At 41.3% G+C, this 19,295-nt stretch overlaps 1 protein-coding gene and 1 non-coding gene across 2 annotated transcripts; both read right to left on the bottom strand.

The window, feature by feature from the left end:
* Positions 1-1,227: 1,227 nt before the first annotated feature.
* POLR2D (RNA polymerase II subunit D) lies at positions 1,228-14,557 on the bottom strand. Its single transcript, XM_068968099.1, has 4 exons — positions 14,463-14,557; positions 12,523-12,703; positions 6,480-6,575; positions 1,228-3,531 (listed from the first exon to the last, which is right to left on the bottom strand). Exons 1-4 carry the CDS (start codon positions 14,533-14,535, stop codon positions 3,453-3,455), a joined length of 429 nt encoding a protein of 142 aa, XP_068824200.1. The 5' UTR covers positions 14,536-14,557; the 3' UTR covers positions 1,228-3,452.
* Positions 7,059-7,131, bottom strand: TRNAE-UUC (transfer RNA glutamic acid (anticodon UUC)). The gene has a single exon. It is a non-coding gene; the product is annotated as a tRNA-Glu (tRNA).
* Positions 14,558-19,295: the final 4,738 nt, after the last annotated feature.

Raw genomic sequence — 19,295 nt, 5'->3', positions numbered from 1 at the left:
GTGACTAGTTACATTTTTAAATTTAAGACATTTACAGTGCAGTTCCTCGAGGGACACTCGCCTCAAGTGCTCAAGGGCTACCAGTAGCAGACAGCCCCCACACCAGACGGAGCAGACACGGAACAGTCCTATCTGCTCCGCTGGACAGCGTTGCCTTGCCTTCCCCAATTCTCAGGTGTCTTCTGGGCTGCTTCTCCACCTCCACCCTGTCTAAGCCCTCGCTTCCAACTGTATTTTTCAAGTATATTCTTGCTCTCCCTGCACTCCTCACTGTCCTGAAAACAGGGGCAGTGTATTTACAAAACAGGGACGATGTATTTTCTTAACACTTACTACTTAAGCACTCCCTCGTCATTTGTCAGTCGCTGTCGTGTCCTACTCTCTGTGACCCCATGGACTGTAGCCGCCAGGTTCCTCTGTCCATGGAATTCTCCAGGCAAGAGTACTTGCGTGGAGAGCTGTTCCCTTCTCCAGGGGACCTTCCCAACCCAGGGATCGAACCCAGGTCTCCCGCATTGCAGGAGGATTCAACATCTGAGCTACCAGGGAAGCCCATCAAGCATGCCCTTAGCGTCATGCAAAACGAGTGAGACACAAACTACAAGACTCCAGCAGACAGAACTGCCTTCACCCTGCTGTCCCCACTCAAACATTCCGCCTGTTAGTCCCAAACTGTCCTCCAGCTGATGCTGCAGGGAGACTGGAGAGACACATGCAGATACATCACTGACTGTTCAGGGCCTGCACTCTGTTTAGGCCCATTTTTTTCACCCAGGGGTAGTTTCATCCAACTTGAGGGCAGTAGCCCCATGTGTTTCTTCGATATTTCTCAGTGTTTAGATATTTAATAACGATTGCTTTTATATACTAAATTGTATCAGCACTGGGACTGACCTTTGGCCCAGAACTTTCCCCGGGAGAAATCTGAACTAAGTACCAGGAAATTCTTGTTGGTGTTCTTATAAGTGCAATAGGCAAATTTACAGAGGAGTGTATTTTAAAAATGCATGCTTCAATTTTTAATGAAGTCTCATGCTGCTTTAAAATGCTTTCTGGAAAAATATAATAAAGCAAGTATGACAAACGTGTTAAATGTAGGTGATGGACATACAGGTGTGATCAATGCACTAGTCTTTTAGCTCTTCTGGGCACAGATTTAATAAAAAGTTGAAACAACGTCACACAACCAACATACCCTGTGTTTCAATGGTTCAGGTATCTCTTTAGTTCACCCTTTTCTTGCTAAATGGTATTCCACTCCGTGGCTGTTATCAGATCTTGCTGATTGACCCACATGCTGGTGGACATTCAGTCTGTTTCCTGTTTGGGGCTATTATGAATAACGCTATAATTATTCATACACAAGTCTTTGTGTGGGCTTCAACGTGTGGGTTTGAGAGAAAAGCATAAAAGTCATTTTTATTTTATACACATAGTCATTTTATGCAGCTTGTGCTTAGGCCGCACTCAGTAATGCTGTTTTTCAAGACTCAAGTTTAGTAAATTTTTATAAAACCAAAATGACTAGAACTTTTCAGAAAAGCTTTTCGGGTTCACTTAGCTTTCCGTGAGGTGAGGCTTTGACAACATGACATCTTTATTTCAGTGTGTCTGAATTCTGCTTTTGCAAACAGTACAAGTCTAGCGATGTTTCAGACGATCCAAGAGCTTGTGAGGCCTGCTGCTCCCTGGACAGCGAGCTGCGGTCCAGGACTGTAAAGAACCAGCCCAGCAGAAGGCGCAGACCAGGCTGTGCACCTGTAACACAGCACGAGGCTGCTTTTACCCACCATCCCGATACGAGTTACTGTTTTTACATCTGCTGCTAGTTGCCTTACTGCCTGCCGTTCATTAGTGCCAGGGGCTTTACACGGTGTAAAATTCTCCAGTGGGAACACCATGGCGACAGTGGCAGGGCCCTGCTCCTGCCCCACAGCACACACGCCTAGATTCCAGCTGGTATCTAGGTTTGTTTTCTGTTCCATTGCTTGGTGCCAACAATGTAATTGCCTCTTTTATGAACTAAGTCTACAGGCTTCAAAAAGTAGTCAGTTTGCATTGTTCTCATAGTCTGATACCAGTGCCAGTGGGTAGGCTACCAAATCCTTGCACCAACTTCTATGAAGCAAGCTAAGAACAGCTAACAGGTACTGGGGTATAGTGTATGTCAGATACCAACAGGCTCTAAATTACTAATAATTTTCTCATTCACCTTTCAGTACCTATCATTATCCACATTTTACAATTGAGAACGCTGATGAGTCTCAAAGAAGTGAAGTTGCCCAAGGATGAAGAGTACTTTCTCAAATATTCCTTTAATTGAGGTATAACTGACATTTCCTTCAAATAATGGTGACTTAGAAACCATGTCATTTCAGAAATTGAAAATAATTTATAAAAATAAGAAAATCTGGATTTTTGCCTTGGAAGCTGACATAAAATGGCCTTGACTTTCTAAAGCCAACTTTGTTCTTTCCCGATCCTTATCCTTGGATCATGAATTCAGGTGGAGTCAACAAGTACTTCAAAGAAAAATCCCCAAACTGTGAAGAAAACAGGCGTATTTCCCCTCTGAAAATTGAAAGCCACAATATTTAGCTATTTTCCAGGCAACTAGTCTCAGATTGAGTGATATCACTCCAGGGGCTCAGCAAGTGGCAGGCTCCCTCCTTGCAAATCCCCACAGAACACCTGCTGCTGAGCAGGCAGCCAGACGTCTGGACCTGACGCCCCACGTGAGGATACTGCAAAGTACTCCCTGCTTCACATCCAGCCTAGGAGGGAAAAGTCTGAATTTGGGAGTGATGAAGCAAGTGCTTTAAGAACACATATGCCACATGCTTATCCATCGCAGGCTGTGTGCTCCACAACACCCAGTGGTTACCCTCAGCATGACAGAGGAGCTGCTTTTCTCAGAAACCACTTTCCTGTCTCCTGGGCTAAGCACAATGATGCCAAGGCTCTACGTCTTCTCTCTAAGAATTTCAAACAGTGACACAGGTCTGCTTTAATTCCTCCTTTTGCATTTAGGTAAGACTGTTTCCCAGACTAGTTTTACATGTCCTAGAAGAGCTTAAAAAACAATGAACACATTGATATTAAAACATGAAATATTAGGAATCAAAATAACCCAAGGGCCAAAGACCATGCTGTGAGGCAGTCAGCAGTATCGCTTGTATGGCATCACCCCACCTCGTCCTTCCCAGAGGCAAGCTCAGGCAGCCACGGGCAGCTACTGCAAGGCCTCTCCAAGCTTGTACAGGTCATCACTGGCCAACAGGCAAGCTTGAAATAGCAACCTAAACCAAGACGAAGCACTGGGTTGTTCTATCCAAAGGAAGGCCAAGTGTCTTCTGCAACAGAATTTCGGTGTGAGTCAGCCCCAGACTCTGAGCCAGGGGTGCTGTGCTGCGGATGTGACGTGGTTCCCCAGCAGCAGTGATATCTGGTGATTAATACTGAAAGCTGCGCTTGGTCTGGATGTCATCAAGAATCTGCTGTAGCTCCTCATCTTCAAACCGCCCCTCCAGGCTACAAGAAGAAAACCAAGAGTGAGTGTCCCAGCAACTGACAGTACTCCCACCCTCTTCTTTTGTAGGTGCGGATCTTGGAGCACTGCTGGCTCACCCCTCCGCTCATCCCTAAACACTGGCACCTTTACGTTTCAACTCAATTTCCTTCCTTTCCTTTGAGAACATTATCAAGTATTTCAAATACATAAAAGGTATAGAAGAATGATCCCCAGTTGACTCATTAATAAATATCGACAGACCCAAATCAATGGTTCTGTGTGTGCTCCGCTACTCCAAAACCTTCTCTTCCTTCCCTAGGAGTAACAATCATCCTAAATTTGGCATTCATTACCCCTACATATATTTTTATACTTACTATTGTATACATAAATGTACCTTTAAGCAATCCATAGCACTGTTTTTAAACTGTAAGAAACAGCACTGTATGTATCCTTCTGTAATTTTTTCACTCAACGTTCATCCTGGCATATGTTGACATTATCTCATTGTTCTAGTTCACTTATTTTTTTCACTGCTTTATAATAAACATTGCATGACTGCACAAAGATTTATTTATCCAGTCTTGCAGACTGAAGACTGTTGGCAAGTTTCCATTAATAATGCAGCAATATACACTGGAACACATGTCTCCTTTTAAACTATGTTTGAACTGCTTTTAGGACACATACCCAGGAATGAATTTGGGGGTCATGGGGTGTATTTAACTTTACTAGATGTAGCCAAATTATTCTCCAAAGTGACTGTATAAATCTGTACTCCTATCATCAGTGGACCAGAGTTTCAGCTGTTTCACATTTTTGCCAACAACTGGTATACTATAAAAACATTGGTCTTACTACAAAAGCACTCATTCTCCTGGGCTGGCCAAAAAGTTCAGTTTTTTCCTTAAGATGGCTCTATTAGCACTTAGTTGTCTTTAATTTCATTCAAAACAATTTTGTTAGACTATATTGTGACAGCTTGCATGTCACATCAGCATGCATTAAGAAAAAAAACTTATCACAATTGGTGAGTTTTTGTGTAGCCATTTCAATACAGAAGACAGAAGAAAAAAAGGAACATTTTTGGCCTATTATGCTTTATTTCAAGAAAGGTAAAAACACACCTGAAGTGCAAAAAAAGATTTGTGCAGTGTATGGAGAAGGTGCTGTGACTGACTGAAAATGTCAAAAGTGGTTTGTGAACTTTTGTGCTGGAGATTTCTTGCTGGATGATATCCCACAGTCAGACAGAACAGCTGAAGTTGACAGCAATGAAATCAACACAATAATTGAGAAAACAATCAATGCTATACCACACAGGAGATAGACAGCCAACGTACTCAAAATATCTGAATCAAGCATTGAAAATCATTTGCACCAGCCTGTTAATTGCTTTGATGTCTGGGTTCTACATAAGTTATGAAAAAAAAAACCAAACCAAACCCTTCTTGACCATATTTCCTGCGCAATTCTCTACATGAATATAACTAAAACATTTTGTTTTAAAAACAAAGTTTGAAAGGCAATGAAAGTGAATACTGTACAATAATGCAGAATGGAAGAGATCCTGGGGCAAGCAAAATGAATCACCACCAACACGCCAAAGGCCAGTCTTCATCCGAAGGTGATGTTGTGTACATGGTGGCATTGGAAGGGAGTTCTTTATTATGAGCTCTTTCTGGAAAAGATCCCAATTAGATCAACTGAAAGCAGCACTTGACAAAAGCTGTCAGGAATTAGTCAACAGAAAATGCATAATCTTCTACCAGGATACTGCAAGACCAAATGTTTCTTGGACAACCAAGAAAAAACTGTTATAGCTTGGCTGGGAAGTCTTGATTCATCCACCATATTCATGGGAGCCTCTTGATGAAGGTGAAAGGGGAGAGTGAAAAAGCTGGCTTAAAACTCAACATTCAAAAAACAAAGATCATGGCATCTGGTCCCATCACTTCATGGCAAATAGATGGGGAAACAATGGAAACCGTGAGAGACTTTATTTTCTTGAGCTCCAAAATTACTGCAGATGGTGACTGCAGCCATGAAATTAAAAGACGCTTACTCCTTGGAAGGAGACCCGTAACAAACTAGAGTATTAAAATTATTTTGTTGACAAAGGTCCACATAGTCAAAGCTATGGTTTTTCCAGTAGTCATGTATGAATGTGAGAGTTGGACCATAAGGAAGACTGAGTGCCAAAGAACTGATGCTTTTGAACTGTGGAGTTGGAGAAGACTCTTGAGAGTCCCATGGACTGCAAGGAGATCCAACCAGTCAATCCTAAAGAAAATCAATCCTGAAAAATCATTGGAAGGACTGATGCTGAAGTTCCAGTACTTTGGCCACCTGATGCGAACAGCTGACTCATTAGAAGAGACCCTGATGCTGAGAAAGATTGAAGGCAGGAGGAGAAAGGGACAAGAGAGGATAAGATGGTTGGATGGTATCACCGACTCAACGGACATGAGTTTGAGCAAGCTCCGGGAGATGGTGAAGGACAAGGAAGCCTGGCTTGCTGCGTCCTTCCATGGGGTTGCAAAAAGTCCAACATGAATAAGCAACTGAACAACAAATTTACCAGACACTGAACTTTCAGATTTCCATTTATTTCGGTCTGTACAAAATTCTATTAATGGAAAAAATTTCAATTTTTTCCTCTTCAATAGAAGACGGTAAAAGGAACCTGGAACAGTTCTTTGATCAAAAAGATAAAAAGTTTGGGGAAGATGGAATTATGAAATTGCTTGAAAAATGGCAGAAGGTAGTGGAACAAAATGGTGAATACGTTTTTCAATAAAGTTCTTGATGAAAATGAAAAATGTGTTTTTACTTTTAAAACCAAAGGAATTTTTTGGCCAACCCAATATGTTGGTGATATCCAGAAATCACCCAGCTTTTAAACAGAGTAATTCTACTTGTAGGAATTTATTCAACACACACAGAACTTTTCACCACCAGTACTAACCTTGGGATCAGAGCCTTGGACTCCTCAGCAGTCTCTGGACAAAGGTTGGCTAAACAGGCCAACTCAAACTTATGAAGCTTCTTCTGGAGCAGCAAGCTGATCACAGGGAAGAAATATCAAAACAAGGCAAATGAATAAGAAAAAGTGGATGAAATGTAGCTAGCAAGGAGGAGAAAAATGTAAAGCACCTGCAATCTTTCCATTAAAATTAGATCTGCTGCAAAATCCCACTTTCAAATCAATTCATGTTCCTGTTTCTCTTCCTGGAGAGCAGGAAGCTATGAATCAGGCAAAGACAATAAAAGTAATCTGAGCACACCTAAGTAGAGGATTCTTGTGATAAAAGCTTAAGAAAAAAATCCTCTCTACCTGGAGGACCATACCATCTCTCCCCCAAGAATTTATTTTGTTGCTTTCTGCTCTTCCTACCATTGTTCTTTGCTTCGTTATTAATTTTATGTCTTAACACACGATGTTAGATTTCCCTGATCTATTAGGCATTTTGAACTGGAGGAAACTCTTTTTTAAAACAAGTTTTACTTTATTTTTGGCCACACTGAATGGACTGTAGAATCTTAGTTCCTTGACCAGGGATCGAACCCAAGCCCTCTGCAGTGAAAGTGCAGAGTCCTAACCACTGGACCACCAGGGAATGCCTCAATTCTCTTTTACATGTATCTAAGAAATAAATAGAGGCATATCTTACTTTGTACAAATCTGTGTATAAGCTGCATCTTATTTTAAATGTACCTCTAGTTCAAACTGTAAAAAAGAACATCATTAATACAAATCATATCCTGGATTCTCATATATCTACTATATTTTCTAAAAAGATAATATCATTTTAGTAGAATATTTTATCAAGTCAATGACATCAACTATACATGAAATTTTCTAAATGTTAAAAAATATTTATTTATCTATCTATTTTTCCCGTGATGGGTCTTTGTTGCTGCACACGTGCTTTCTCTAGAGGAGCGAGTGAGGGCTGCGCTCTGCTTGTGTGCCCCGACTCTCGCTGCATCGGCTCCTCGCGGTGGAGCACGGGCTCCAGAGCGCACTCAGTAGCTGTGCCGCATGCAATCAGGGCCCCTCGGGCATGTGGGCTCCTCCCCAACCAGGGGTCAAACCAGTGTCCCCTGCACTGACAGGCAGATTCTTAATCACTGGACCACCAGGGAGATCACACTGCTTACAACAGAGGTTGTCCATGGTGAATGAGGTTTCAGAAAGGACCTGTTTTTAGAAATCTTATTTTTGGCTGTGCTGTGCGGCATGCGGCTTCTTAGTTCCCTGACCAGGGATCCAACCTGCATCCTCAGCAGTGAGAAAGCAGGGCTTTAACCACTGGACTGCCTGCGAAACCCTTGATTATCTGATCAGACAAAAACATTTACTGTCCTTATCACTTGATTACAAGTCTACTAGTTATTATACAAAATTGAGAAAATAAAGACAGAAAAATGTCACCCATATTACCATCTAAACGAAACCAATATTACCATCTTAGTATACCATTCCAAACATCTTTCTATGTTTTAGAAATAAACTCACTCATTCTATTGTTTAACTTTTGGTCACCTAATAAAGCTATTTTCATTTTATAAAGAAAAACTTACACAGGTTCATAATGTAGTAAATATATGTATATGAAGGGGTTTGTTTGTAAAATGAACACATGCTCATTTATAACAAACACCCTCTCAAAAAAACCCACTCAACATGGGAAAATAACCTGAAATTCTACCCAGAAATAACAGTGCTAACATATTCATGGAGATCCTCTTCCCCTTCTCTACATAATTAAAAAAAAAGAAAACAAATGTTATTCTGTAACCAGCCTTTTTTCACTCAACAATACAGTCACTGTCTTCCACATTTTACACACGTACCTTTTCCTTCGACTTGGCATTCAACAGATTGTGTCTTAATTTATATAGCAAATGTCCTGCTCTTGAACACTTCCGTTGCTTCCAATTATTCATCATTTTGAATAACGCATTCTGAACATCATTGTAAATGCATACTTCTTTATGCATCTGATTACTGTGTGTTTTAAAGATAAATTTCTGGAAGCAGAATTATTCAGTCAAAAGAGATGACTGTCTGGAAGGCTTCTGAGAGACAGTGCCCTGAAAGAGTTTTACCATTATACACTTCCACCAGCAGTAAAAGATGGCGCCTGTTTCCCTTACTTCTTACACTAGGTTTCCCATTCTTTGTTTGTTTGGCTTAAAACAACTTATTATTTCAATTCAGGAGGCCAGAAGTCTGAAATTAAGATGCTGTCAGGGTCATGCTCTTCCTGAAGTCTCTAGGAGAGAAGCTGTTTCCTGCAGTTTCTTAGCTTCTGGTGCCACTGACAATCCTCAGTGCTCCTTGGCTTGTAAATATGACAACCTTTCTCTGCTTGCATTGTCATATGGTATTTTCCCTGTCATACTCTTCTTATGAGGGTAACAGTCATACTGGATTAGAATCCACTTTAACTGAATATGACCTCATCTTGACTTGTCTGCAAAGATTCTATCTCCATAGAAAGACACATTCACAGGTACTGGGGATTTAGTGCTTCAACATCGTTTGAGGGGGCACGTTTCAACCTATAACATGGTCCAAAGGGGAGAGGTTTGGTCTCAGATGGTTCCAAGAGAAGTAGTCACTGGGGAGGCTTCACAAAGATTAGTCAAAGACCCAGGCGCATTGAGGAATGGGTAAAGAATGAAGAGGGCTTCCCAGGTGGCTCAAGTGGCAAAGAGTCTGCCTGCCAGTGCAGGAGACGTGGGGTGGTTTCCCATTCTTTTTAAATCTGCTTGGCCATTTTAGCATTTCTTAGATTTCCTTGAAGATGAACATTACTTCATATGAATTAGTCATCTGAAGTTGTGATATCAATCTCGTCATTAAAGACTAAGTTCATTTTCATAAACTGGGTATCATCTCTTACTTTTTAGAGCTCTTAACATTAAGGATTATCAATCCTTTCCCACTTTACTCATACTTACATTTTAAGTATAGCAGTTTATTTGATGTTAGGAAGTTTAAAGATATTTATTGCAAATTAATTTACTTATTCAACTAAAAACTAGTTAGTGCCTTTAATGAAATTGACAGTGATGAATACGATCAAGTCCTTGCTCTTGTAAAGCTTACAGCCAACTAGAGTTTATCAACCTTCCCCACATATAAAGTCCTACTAACCACACCCAAAATTGTACATTCACTCATGTTAACACATAGTACTTTCATGCATCATAGTTTACATTTACATTCTTAATTTCTGAAGAAACCAGTTTGGAATAAGGTGTACAGAGTTAAAACTCTGTTTTAAAATATTTTCCCACTAACTTAGCATGCCATCTTTGTCATATACTGGAATCATATAAAATATAATCAATTTGGATTTGAACCTGTTCCTTAATTTCCTATTCTGTCCCAAGATCTATCCTGACACCAAAGTGTCACTATTTTAATTACTGTCGTTTTTCAATGTTTTTTAACATCCTATAGGGCAAATTCCCTTTTATTTTTCTTTTAAAAATTTTTTCCTGACAATTCTTACAAACTTAAGATCTTTTGGGGGTTATTCATTTATTTATTATTATTTATTTTTCACTGCTGAGGATATATTTTTCTTAGCACCATTTTAGATAGACTGTCCTACTCACTGGTAGGATCCAAATAATCAGTGTCTTGCCTCAGCCAGTATGATCTATTACCATCTCACCTTAGTTGAATTATATGGCACATTAAGCTTTATTATGAGCGTATTTGAGAGAGAGAGTGAGTGTGTGTGTGTGCGTGTGTCTGTGTGTCTGTGTGTAGGCTTCTCAGGTTGCTCAGTGATGAAAGAATCTTTGCCTGCCAATCTTGGGAAGATCCTCTGGAGTAGCAAACGGCAACCCACTCCAGTATTCTCACCTGGAAAATTCTAGGGACAGAGGAGCCTGGAGGGCATATATACATCAATTCCCTTGAGGATTTAGAATGGCACTAGATGTATACATTAATTTGAAGAGAAATGACATTTTTATAGTATTAAGACCTTTTATTTGTGAATGTTTAAGTCCACCTTCATTTATTCAAGTCATTTTTTGGGTCAACAATTAGCAGTTTTGTATGGAACATTTTCCCCATGAATACACTCACACTTTTCACAACAGTCTATCCTTCACATAGTTTTATCACTTCATTTTCTGTGCATTTAACTTTGTTGTTTGGCTGCACTGAGCAGCTTATGGGATCTTAGTTCCCCAACCATAGACTGAACTGAGCAGCTGCAGCGGAAGGACTGAGCCCTAACCAATGGACCGCCGGGACCTCCCTCTGCATGTTTAACTTTTGTGAACATCCTTCAATTTCATTTCCTATCATAATTTTTAATGACAATATAGGAGTCCATCAAACGGATTTACCACAATTTATTTAATTACTACTGAATATTTAGGTTGTTTTTCACTCCTGACTACTATAATTCTCTGAAGAGTCTGCACATATACATCTTTTCGTTCATCTGCCTTTCCTTAGGACAGTTACTTCTCAAACATTTCCACAGGAGTGGAGCAAACAAGCACCCTGAGGCAACCTGGGGGCATAATGACTTTCTGCAACTGCAAGGATTGAAGTCTCATGATTTAATTCAAGAACTCATATACATTTTTTGTTTTACTTCACAGTATACTGGTATCTGCTTGCTTTAATGTAGAAATGTATTAAACCACATACTATCAAAACCACATAGTATCAAAACTGATACTTCAAGAAAGAGATGCTACCCAGTTTATAAAAATGGACTTATCCAGCGGCCTGATTTGTATCAAACTTCAAGTGACTGTCTAATTCATACAAATAAAGTTCATCCCCAAGGAAATCAAAGAAACGTTAAAATAGCTCGTTTTCTCTGGGGCCTCCTGTATGCTCCAGCACCTCACTGTTCTCAGAGCATATCCAACTCAATTTGAGAAGCAATGCCTTAAGGAGAATAAAGGCTAAAAACCAGTCACTGTTTGAATGGCAAAGATCCAAAAGAATAATCCAAATTTATGTTTGTTTGTTTATTTATTGGCCATGCCATTAAGCATGTGGGATCTTGGTTCCCTGACCAGGGATGAAACCTGGGTCCCCGGCATTGAAAGGCGAATTCTTAACCATTGGACCTCCAGGGTAGTCCCTCTTGCTACGTTAATGAATAAATTATATATTAATTATATAAAACATTATATAACTAAGTTATTGTATATTATATACAGATATCTTAATAATATATAATAAATTATACACAATACATAAAATTATATTATATAATATTATATATAATATATACAATTATATAATTAATTATATAATAATATATTCCACCAGGATAATTCCCTGGTGGTCCAGTGGTTAATACTCCACACTTTACACTTCCACTGTAGGGAGAGTGGGTTCGATCCCAGCTTCGGGAACTAGATTTCACATGCAAAAGGGCAACTAAAGGGATCTGCCACAACTACTGAGCCCTGTACTCAACTGAGCCCTGTACTCTACTGAGCCCTATACCCTGGGGCCTGCAAGTCACAATGAGAGAGAAGCCTGCATGCTGCAGTGAAGAGCTGATGTGCAGGCACTAAGACCTGACACAGACAGATAAATAGATAGATATTAAAAAAAAGCAAAATGCAGCAAGATCTCTAGGACAGATCAGGTGAATGATAAATAAGTCCACTCTATTTAAAACATAACAGGGCTGTGTGTTTGTGACGTGTGTGTATATGAATTCATGGAATAAGCTCTGGAGGGCTAGCAACAAACTTTTGACAGTAGTCACTCTGCAGGGAGGTAAGTGGGATTTTGGGTACAGAAAAAGTAGGCAAGGAGGATTTCGGCCTAACAAGCTACTTTAAAGTTTGCCAAAGACATCATTTTCCTCACATGAATCGCACAAACGACGCCCATGAGGCAGCAGGGGTGGGGTGGGTGAGTGGGGATGGTGGTGCTGACAGCCTTCCACATGCAGATGCCCAACAGTCTGGATTAGTAAGAACTTTCTTTCAGCACTCACCTACGGACACTGGCGATGGTCTCTCTGTTTTTGAAACGACTGAAACGGGCAGTGTAATTTAAAGTTTTCATGAAGACCTCGGAAAGTTCCTGCTCATCCTCTGCGCTCTCATTCTGCTGCTTTCGATGCTCAAGAAGCATATGAACTTCCGAATTCAGAAGCGTCTCAGCTGTTTCAAACTCTATTTGTGAGAAGCATAAATGTCAGCTGAAAATATTTCTTCCCAAGTCAGCTTCTAAATGTTCATTTGCCTTAGTGACTATCAGCAAACTTCTGACCCTGCAGAAATCCAGAGGCTTCACATCCTACAACTGTACAGTGTTCACACAAACAAAACACCTTAAATAAAAAGAACCGAGACAAAACCCAAGTACCAAAAACGGGTTTATCATGAAATTCAGAAAACCACCTACCTCTCAGTTATCACACCTTAAAAAAGAAAACAAACATACGTGTCCATTATGCCTACACCGTCCATGATGCTGTCCTCGGAAATATTTCACCCTGAGTCTATGAAATACAATACTGAAAGCAATCTCTATACACAGTAATAAACAGAATTATGGTACAACCATTAAGTGGGCTTCCCTGGTGGCTTAGTGGTAAAGAATCCACCTGCCAATGCAGGAGAGGCCTGATCCCTTGGTGGGGAAGATCCCCTGGAGAAGATGGCAACCCACTCCTGTATTCTTGCCTGGGAAATTCCAGGGACAGAGGAGCCTGGTGGGCTACAGTCCAAAGGGTTGCAAAACAGTTGACACAACAACTTCGCGACTGAACGCCATCACCTCCCATCAAGTACTATCTAGTCCTTTAAAAGAATAGAACAGTTCTACAAAATTTATGATTTCTATAGCATAATCCTATTTTTGCAAAGAATAAAGGGTATAAGTATATATTTATAAATAAGCATGGTTTGGAAGGATAAACACTATTTATAGTTGTTTGGGTGAAAAGGTGTGGACTTTAATGTTTTACTCTGCATATATTAGTGCCTTTAAAAAGGCAGGTACTGTTCAAGTTTTCCCCACTTTGTTGTTGCTGTTCACTAACTTCGTGTTTTTCACTACCTGTAAGATATATTTTGAAGCCTTAAGCTACTTATTTTGGGTTTTTAAATTACACATTAAGTCCATCACACAGCACAGAATCCCTGATAGCATTCCTGATAGCAAACCGTGCTTTACTCGCTGCCATCTGACAAAGATTCTCTTCTCTCATAACCAAGCTCTGGCCAGGCTCCTGTGCGCCCTTTTCTCGACTAGGACTCAAGGTTGTTCCACAAAGACTTGAAGAAAACACTAACACGATTTCTAACAGTTCAAGGCTGCATCCCTGGGATGACTCTAGCTCCTTTACAGTGGCTGCTTATGAAAACTGAAGGCTGTCAAAATAACTTGTTTGTTCCTGACAACATCTGAAGATAGGGCCCTTGTCTCACAGCCCAGAGCGCAGGGTGTTGGGAGGGAAGGAGCCTAACCCCATAACCACCAGTTAACAAATCCAAATGAGCTTCAAACGGACCAACCCCCGCTTCTCGTAATTTTCCACTTTCCTGACTCTTTATGAGGCCCTGCTCACCCCTCTCCCTATTCCTTCATTCTCCCTTTAAAACGCCCAGTCACCTTTGCACAAATCCAAGTCTAGATGATTCCACGCTTCACGCTTTCCCCTACTGCGATAGTATATTAATGATTAAAACGTGCCATTACCCCTTTAGTGTTGGCTTTATCTTTGACACAACCGTCCAGCACTTCCCAGTTTATGGACTAAAACAACTTAAACACGAACAAGAGGCCACCCGGGGCGATGTGGAGTTGGGGGCCGACGGCTCCAGCGCTGCCGGTGTGGACTCCAGCTGGCCAGTTCCCGCGGAACCGTGCCCAGACGGCCCGCACCCTCCTCCTCCGCGCCCTTCGCCACGCCTGCCCAGGCCGCACCTTTGGGAAAGATGAGTTGTGATGCGTCCTCCTCTACATCTCCAGAGCGCGGATCGTTCCCGCCCGCCGCCATCCTCTCGCCGAGAGCCAGTACCCACGCTGTCGGAAGCGGAAGCTCTTTCCGGTCGCCGCCACGGAAGGGGCGTGTTCTTGGAGACGGGGCGGGGCCCCACTGGAGGTGGGCGGGCCGCGATGGGTAGGCGAGACAACAGCGGGGTGGGCGGGGCCAAGGGACCTAGAGGCCTCGGGCGCAAGCGGGGAGGGGCCAGAACGGTGGGGTCTTGCAGGTCTCCGGAAGTGCCGCGACGGGGTGGCGTATCCTGCGGCCGCGGCAGGAGAAAACCGTCACTTTCTTCAACAGTAGGTCCTTCGCCGCGAGTCGTAGGGACTGCTCAGTTGGCATTTCTGAGCCTCAGCTATCTCACCTGTGAAGTGTGGATGAGGATACCGCTTTCCAGGGCGCAGGGGAAGGATTGGATGGGATGCAGGAACGCGCAGACCGACCCAAGGATCTCTAGTTGATGGGAAGCTGGGTAGGTGACTCTGAAAACATTCAGTGTAATTCCTCCAATGCCTCAAAGCATTTAAAATGTTTGATTTGTAGTGGATTTTTTCCAATACTTCTGAACATGGAATAGTGGATAGTGATATTGAGAAGCCTGTTGGAACATTTGGGTGATACTTAGAGTAAGTAAGCAAATGAAAAATGATTGTTTCCAACTTGAGAGAAAACAGATGGTTGTACAATGCAGGAAATAACCATAGTGCACTGCTTGGCTCAGGAATGAACCATCTATAAGTATATAAACTGTTCACAAAAAATGAAGATATTACCAGACAAGGGTATGCATCTGTATTCCTTTAATTTATAATTCCTTTAAATTATAATTTATAAAAGTTAATTTGCCTTGTGTATGTGTTTCCAAAAGAAATGTATCAGGTGAATTAATGGTAGGTCATATAGTGCTGGCAGAGCTTATTACTGCTTCAAAGTGCTTTCCTACACAGTTCATTAGAGCTGCAGGCCAATGCCCAGAGGAGTCTGGGAACATGCCCCAGCTGGGTATGGGATAGTCTTTGAGCTCAGTGTAGGCCCCCTTCTCCCATCTATCCATCCAACAGGCTTTTGCAGAGCACCTACCTACTACTTAACTGGACCTTAAGATTTGCTGGCCCCAGTATTAGCCACATACCTAACACACAGCAGGAAGAGAAGGCAACAGAAGAGAGAACAGCAAATAATCCACACTGATATTTCACAGGCTGTTTTGCCCACATTTTCATTCTGGAAACCATTATAAACACGTAAGTGCAAGGCCCTGAATTTAAAAAGATGAATCAGTCCTAGAGCCGTACCCAAGAGGAGCTCACTAGGAGTAGCTGATGGAAGGTCTGGACTTAACTTCCATTGTAAAAGACAGCAACAGAAGATACAGAGAAAGAGATCATTAAGTTCCTCAAGAGCTACTATGGTTCTTTGTACTGTATTGGCTCAGAGTCAAATTCTTCAACCAGCCCAGTGAGTGCCTTTCAAAGGCAGATATTCAAGCCAAGGTCACAGACTAGATTTATCTGGAAGCAGATTTAGAGCAGACTTGGAGCACCTCCTCCATCCTTACAAGAACTCTGATTTCTGACCACATGGTTAACATTTCTCACAACAGGTTAAAATGGCAAATTTTATGTTATATGTGAGTCCATGGGGTCAGAGAGTCAGATGTGACTAACACTTCTATATTTTACTACCACAAAAAAAAACAAAAAAAAAGACATGGATTTCCATGCTGTTTAACTACAGGTGGTATTATAAATATGAAATACTACTCTGGAACCGTAACTTCTCTTGAAGGAACAAAGTTCCTCTCACTCCGGAGTTCTTATCCCAGTCTGTTTAATCAGTTGTAATCTATTTCCAAAATCATCATCTAATCCTGATAATGTACACCTGTGGCCAAGTATCAGGGTTTTGGATCTGGGTATCTTAAAAAAAAAATTACATCCATGCAAATAATTTCAGCCAAAGACTAACAATATCAGTATATGAATGTAAAGTTTGAAGTTATTCCTTGCTATTTTCTCCAAACACATCTTATGCTTTCTGGGCTATCCAAAACTAAGAAATATTTTCCTTTAGGTCAGACCACACAATGTCCCAGGGTCACTGCTGAGTTAGTTAACCTCATGAATTATCTTAAATTTGAGCATTTCCCCACGACCCCCTTTCAGGTTGTAGCTTTCTGGGAAAGGTCAGCTTCATTGGGAAGTCTAAGAACTATGAATCTTAGTTCAGAAAATTTGGCTCTTAAAAAACCAGTGGTACTGCTAGCAACCACAAAAAAATTTAAAAATGAAAGGTTATTGGAGATCAACACCATACAAAAACATGCAGTCTGAATAAATATGATCTGGTTGGCTATCTCTAAATAATGACTATTCAAAAATAACTATTACTACTATCTACTATTCAAAAAAAAAAAAAGACGAGACAAAGAACAATTTTTACCCATTATGATTTATTCTCTACAATACTTTGTTAAAGAGTTCAATGATTTGCACTCAGAAGTTATATAGCCAAGAGGCAACCAAGTGTAATACAAAGAATTGGTCTAAAGTCTTTGCACTGAAGGCCATACAAAGTCTCTTGCTTCAGGGAAGTAAGAATGAAAATAAACAAAAAGAACAAATAGCTCCCTAGGTTCCAGAATCTCAATAGAAAATAACATCAACAATTAGTGAAATTGTAGGTGTTAACATACCATGGAAAACAGATCTTGTGCAAATATTAAAATTAACACCCAGGACTTCTGTATAGATGATTTTTTTATTATAAACAATAAAATATATGTAATGTCTGAACTACAAACCTTTCGTGTTGAAATGGTCTTTAACATGAGTTGCTTTAATGTTATGAAGCGAAAAAGTTTAAGAACCTCACAGTGGAAACAATCCAACACTGATAAACTCTAGTGATCAAAGACATTCTCTTTTAATGAAGACCAAGGACAATTCGAAATCACAGAATGTCCCAGCTGTGGGTATTATGAGACAAGCCAACTTTCCAGACCGAAAGGCACTCACAGCTAGGGATGAAACGAACTCCGAACCAAACCAGCCACAGTGGGCTGGTCCCTTAAAAACGGTGGTTACTGTTCAGCTTGAGCAGTCCAAGGACAAAGGAAACACTGAGCAGAAAACATTCCTTCTCTTTAAACCTACCACTCACACCACATACACTGGCCACCCTCATCACTGCTCTGGTCAAGCAACATGGAAGGCAGGTCAGTTCCAGTTCGGAGTTGTCATTTCCCTACGCAAAGCTGCCATATGGATGATCCAGACTTAGTATTTTTCCTGAGAGCCACCTGCCACACGTCTTCATAAGGTAACCGTGACCATTTATTTCCAGACCACTTTCTGACTAGGCTCCGTTCAGGACAGACACTGAGTGCCATTCCTCACAGGGCCAAACAGCTTTCCTTGGTCGACTCCTGAGTCCTCTTACTAACGTCAGAGGAACCCGAGCATCTCCATGGCTGGACTCGGATGGGAGCATAAGGGAATGTGCGGGGAGTAAGGCTTCTTCACTCCAAAAACCACTGAGCCCACTTCAGTGTGGTTCTGGGCTTAAGCCCGATTCTTGTGCACTGATTTTTTTCCCCCATTTTCCTGGGGTTTTAAATTTTCTGTTTTTTTCTTAAATGGCAGGTTTCCTACCCCACCCTCACTAAAATTAAAAAAAAATACTATACACTGGGAAAGACAAATAGGGCAACATTTCTACAAGAAACAATAGGCTTGAAAGAGCATGGCACTGTAAATGTTTGCATGACCAGTCTCACTGAGCGTGCTCAGGGGTGAAAGTTTAGCACCATTTTTTTTGCTTTTTTTAAACTTTAGAAATTAAACACAACTTTTAACATAGAAGACTTGAACAGTAATGAGTGTAGCCCTATGTACCAATACTGTTGTACAAATTGGAGGTGGGTGGTTTAGTCCAGAGCTGACCACCCTGACATCAATCCATGGCACCTAAAAGTAACCGTCGTCACATTTGTTTGTAACAAGACATTTATTATTCTCAGCAGCAGGAAATCATGAAACAACTCCTTCATCTTCAGAAGCCTGTTTTCATTAACACTGCGAGGGAACGGTGGCAGGATGTGGGAGTGCGCCCAGCAGCAAGATGGTGCTGGAGCCTGGCCCGCACACCTGGACATCAGCCCACACTTCCCTTGCACATTCCACATCCTTAACAGCAGCAGAGGATGGTGCCAAACACACTGCTCACCCTAACCCATCTCTTCAAGAAACAGGGCCTAGAAAAGCATGTGTGTCATTCCTTAGACTGGTGTCCCTGCTCCCCCCGCCCCCTGCTCCTGGCAGAAGAAAACTCAAAAGATCTTTTGACTTGAATATCTGCCCATTTCGGGAAGCCACACCACTACCACATAAACATTAAAAATAAATTAAATCAAAACATTGTGTTCACTGGGTTGACACCCAATCCACTTTAGAGTTCTCTAAGCATACTGTTGGAAACCAGTGTATCACCTGTAGGGTCTTGTCTTCCAACTGGCCACCTCTTCCTGTGAATCATTTCAGCAGTGCCTCTGTGACAATGTTCTCAAAACATCTTCCAAATTCCCAACTTCTATGAACTGTGCCACCATATAAGCGAAGAATAGGCAAGAGGGAGAAACTTGCTGACAGCTATTTGGAATCAGCAAGAATGGGAAAGGGGAATATGCCACATGAAGGTATGAATGACCTAAAATAAAATAAGCTATTTGGAACTCTGCCGCAGTGGGGTGAAGTTTTCCCAGCGTGTTAGGC

Source organism: Capricornis sumatraensis, chromosome 3, assembly GCF_032405125.1.
Source record: "Capricornis sumatraensis isolate serow.1 chromosome 3, serow.2, whole genome shotgun sequence".
NCBI classification, from domain to species: domain Eukaryota; kingdom Metazoa; phylum Chordata; class Mammalia; order Artiodactyla; family Bovidae; genus Capricornis; species Capricornis sumatraensis.
This window is presented reverse-complemented; position numbering and strand designations above follow the sequence as displayed.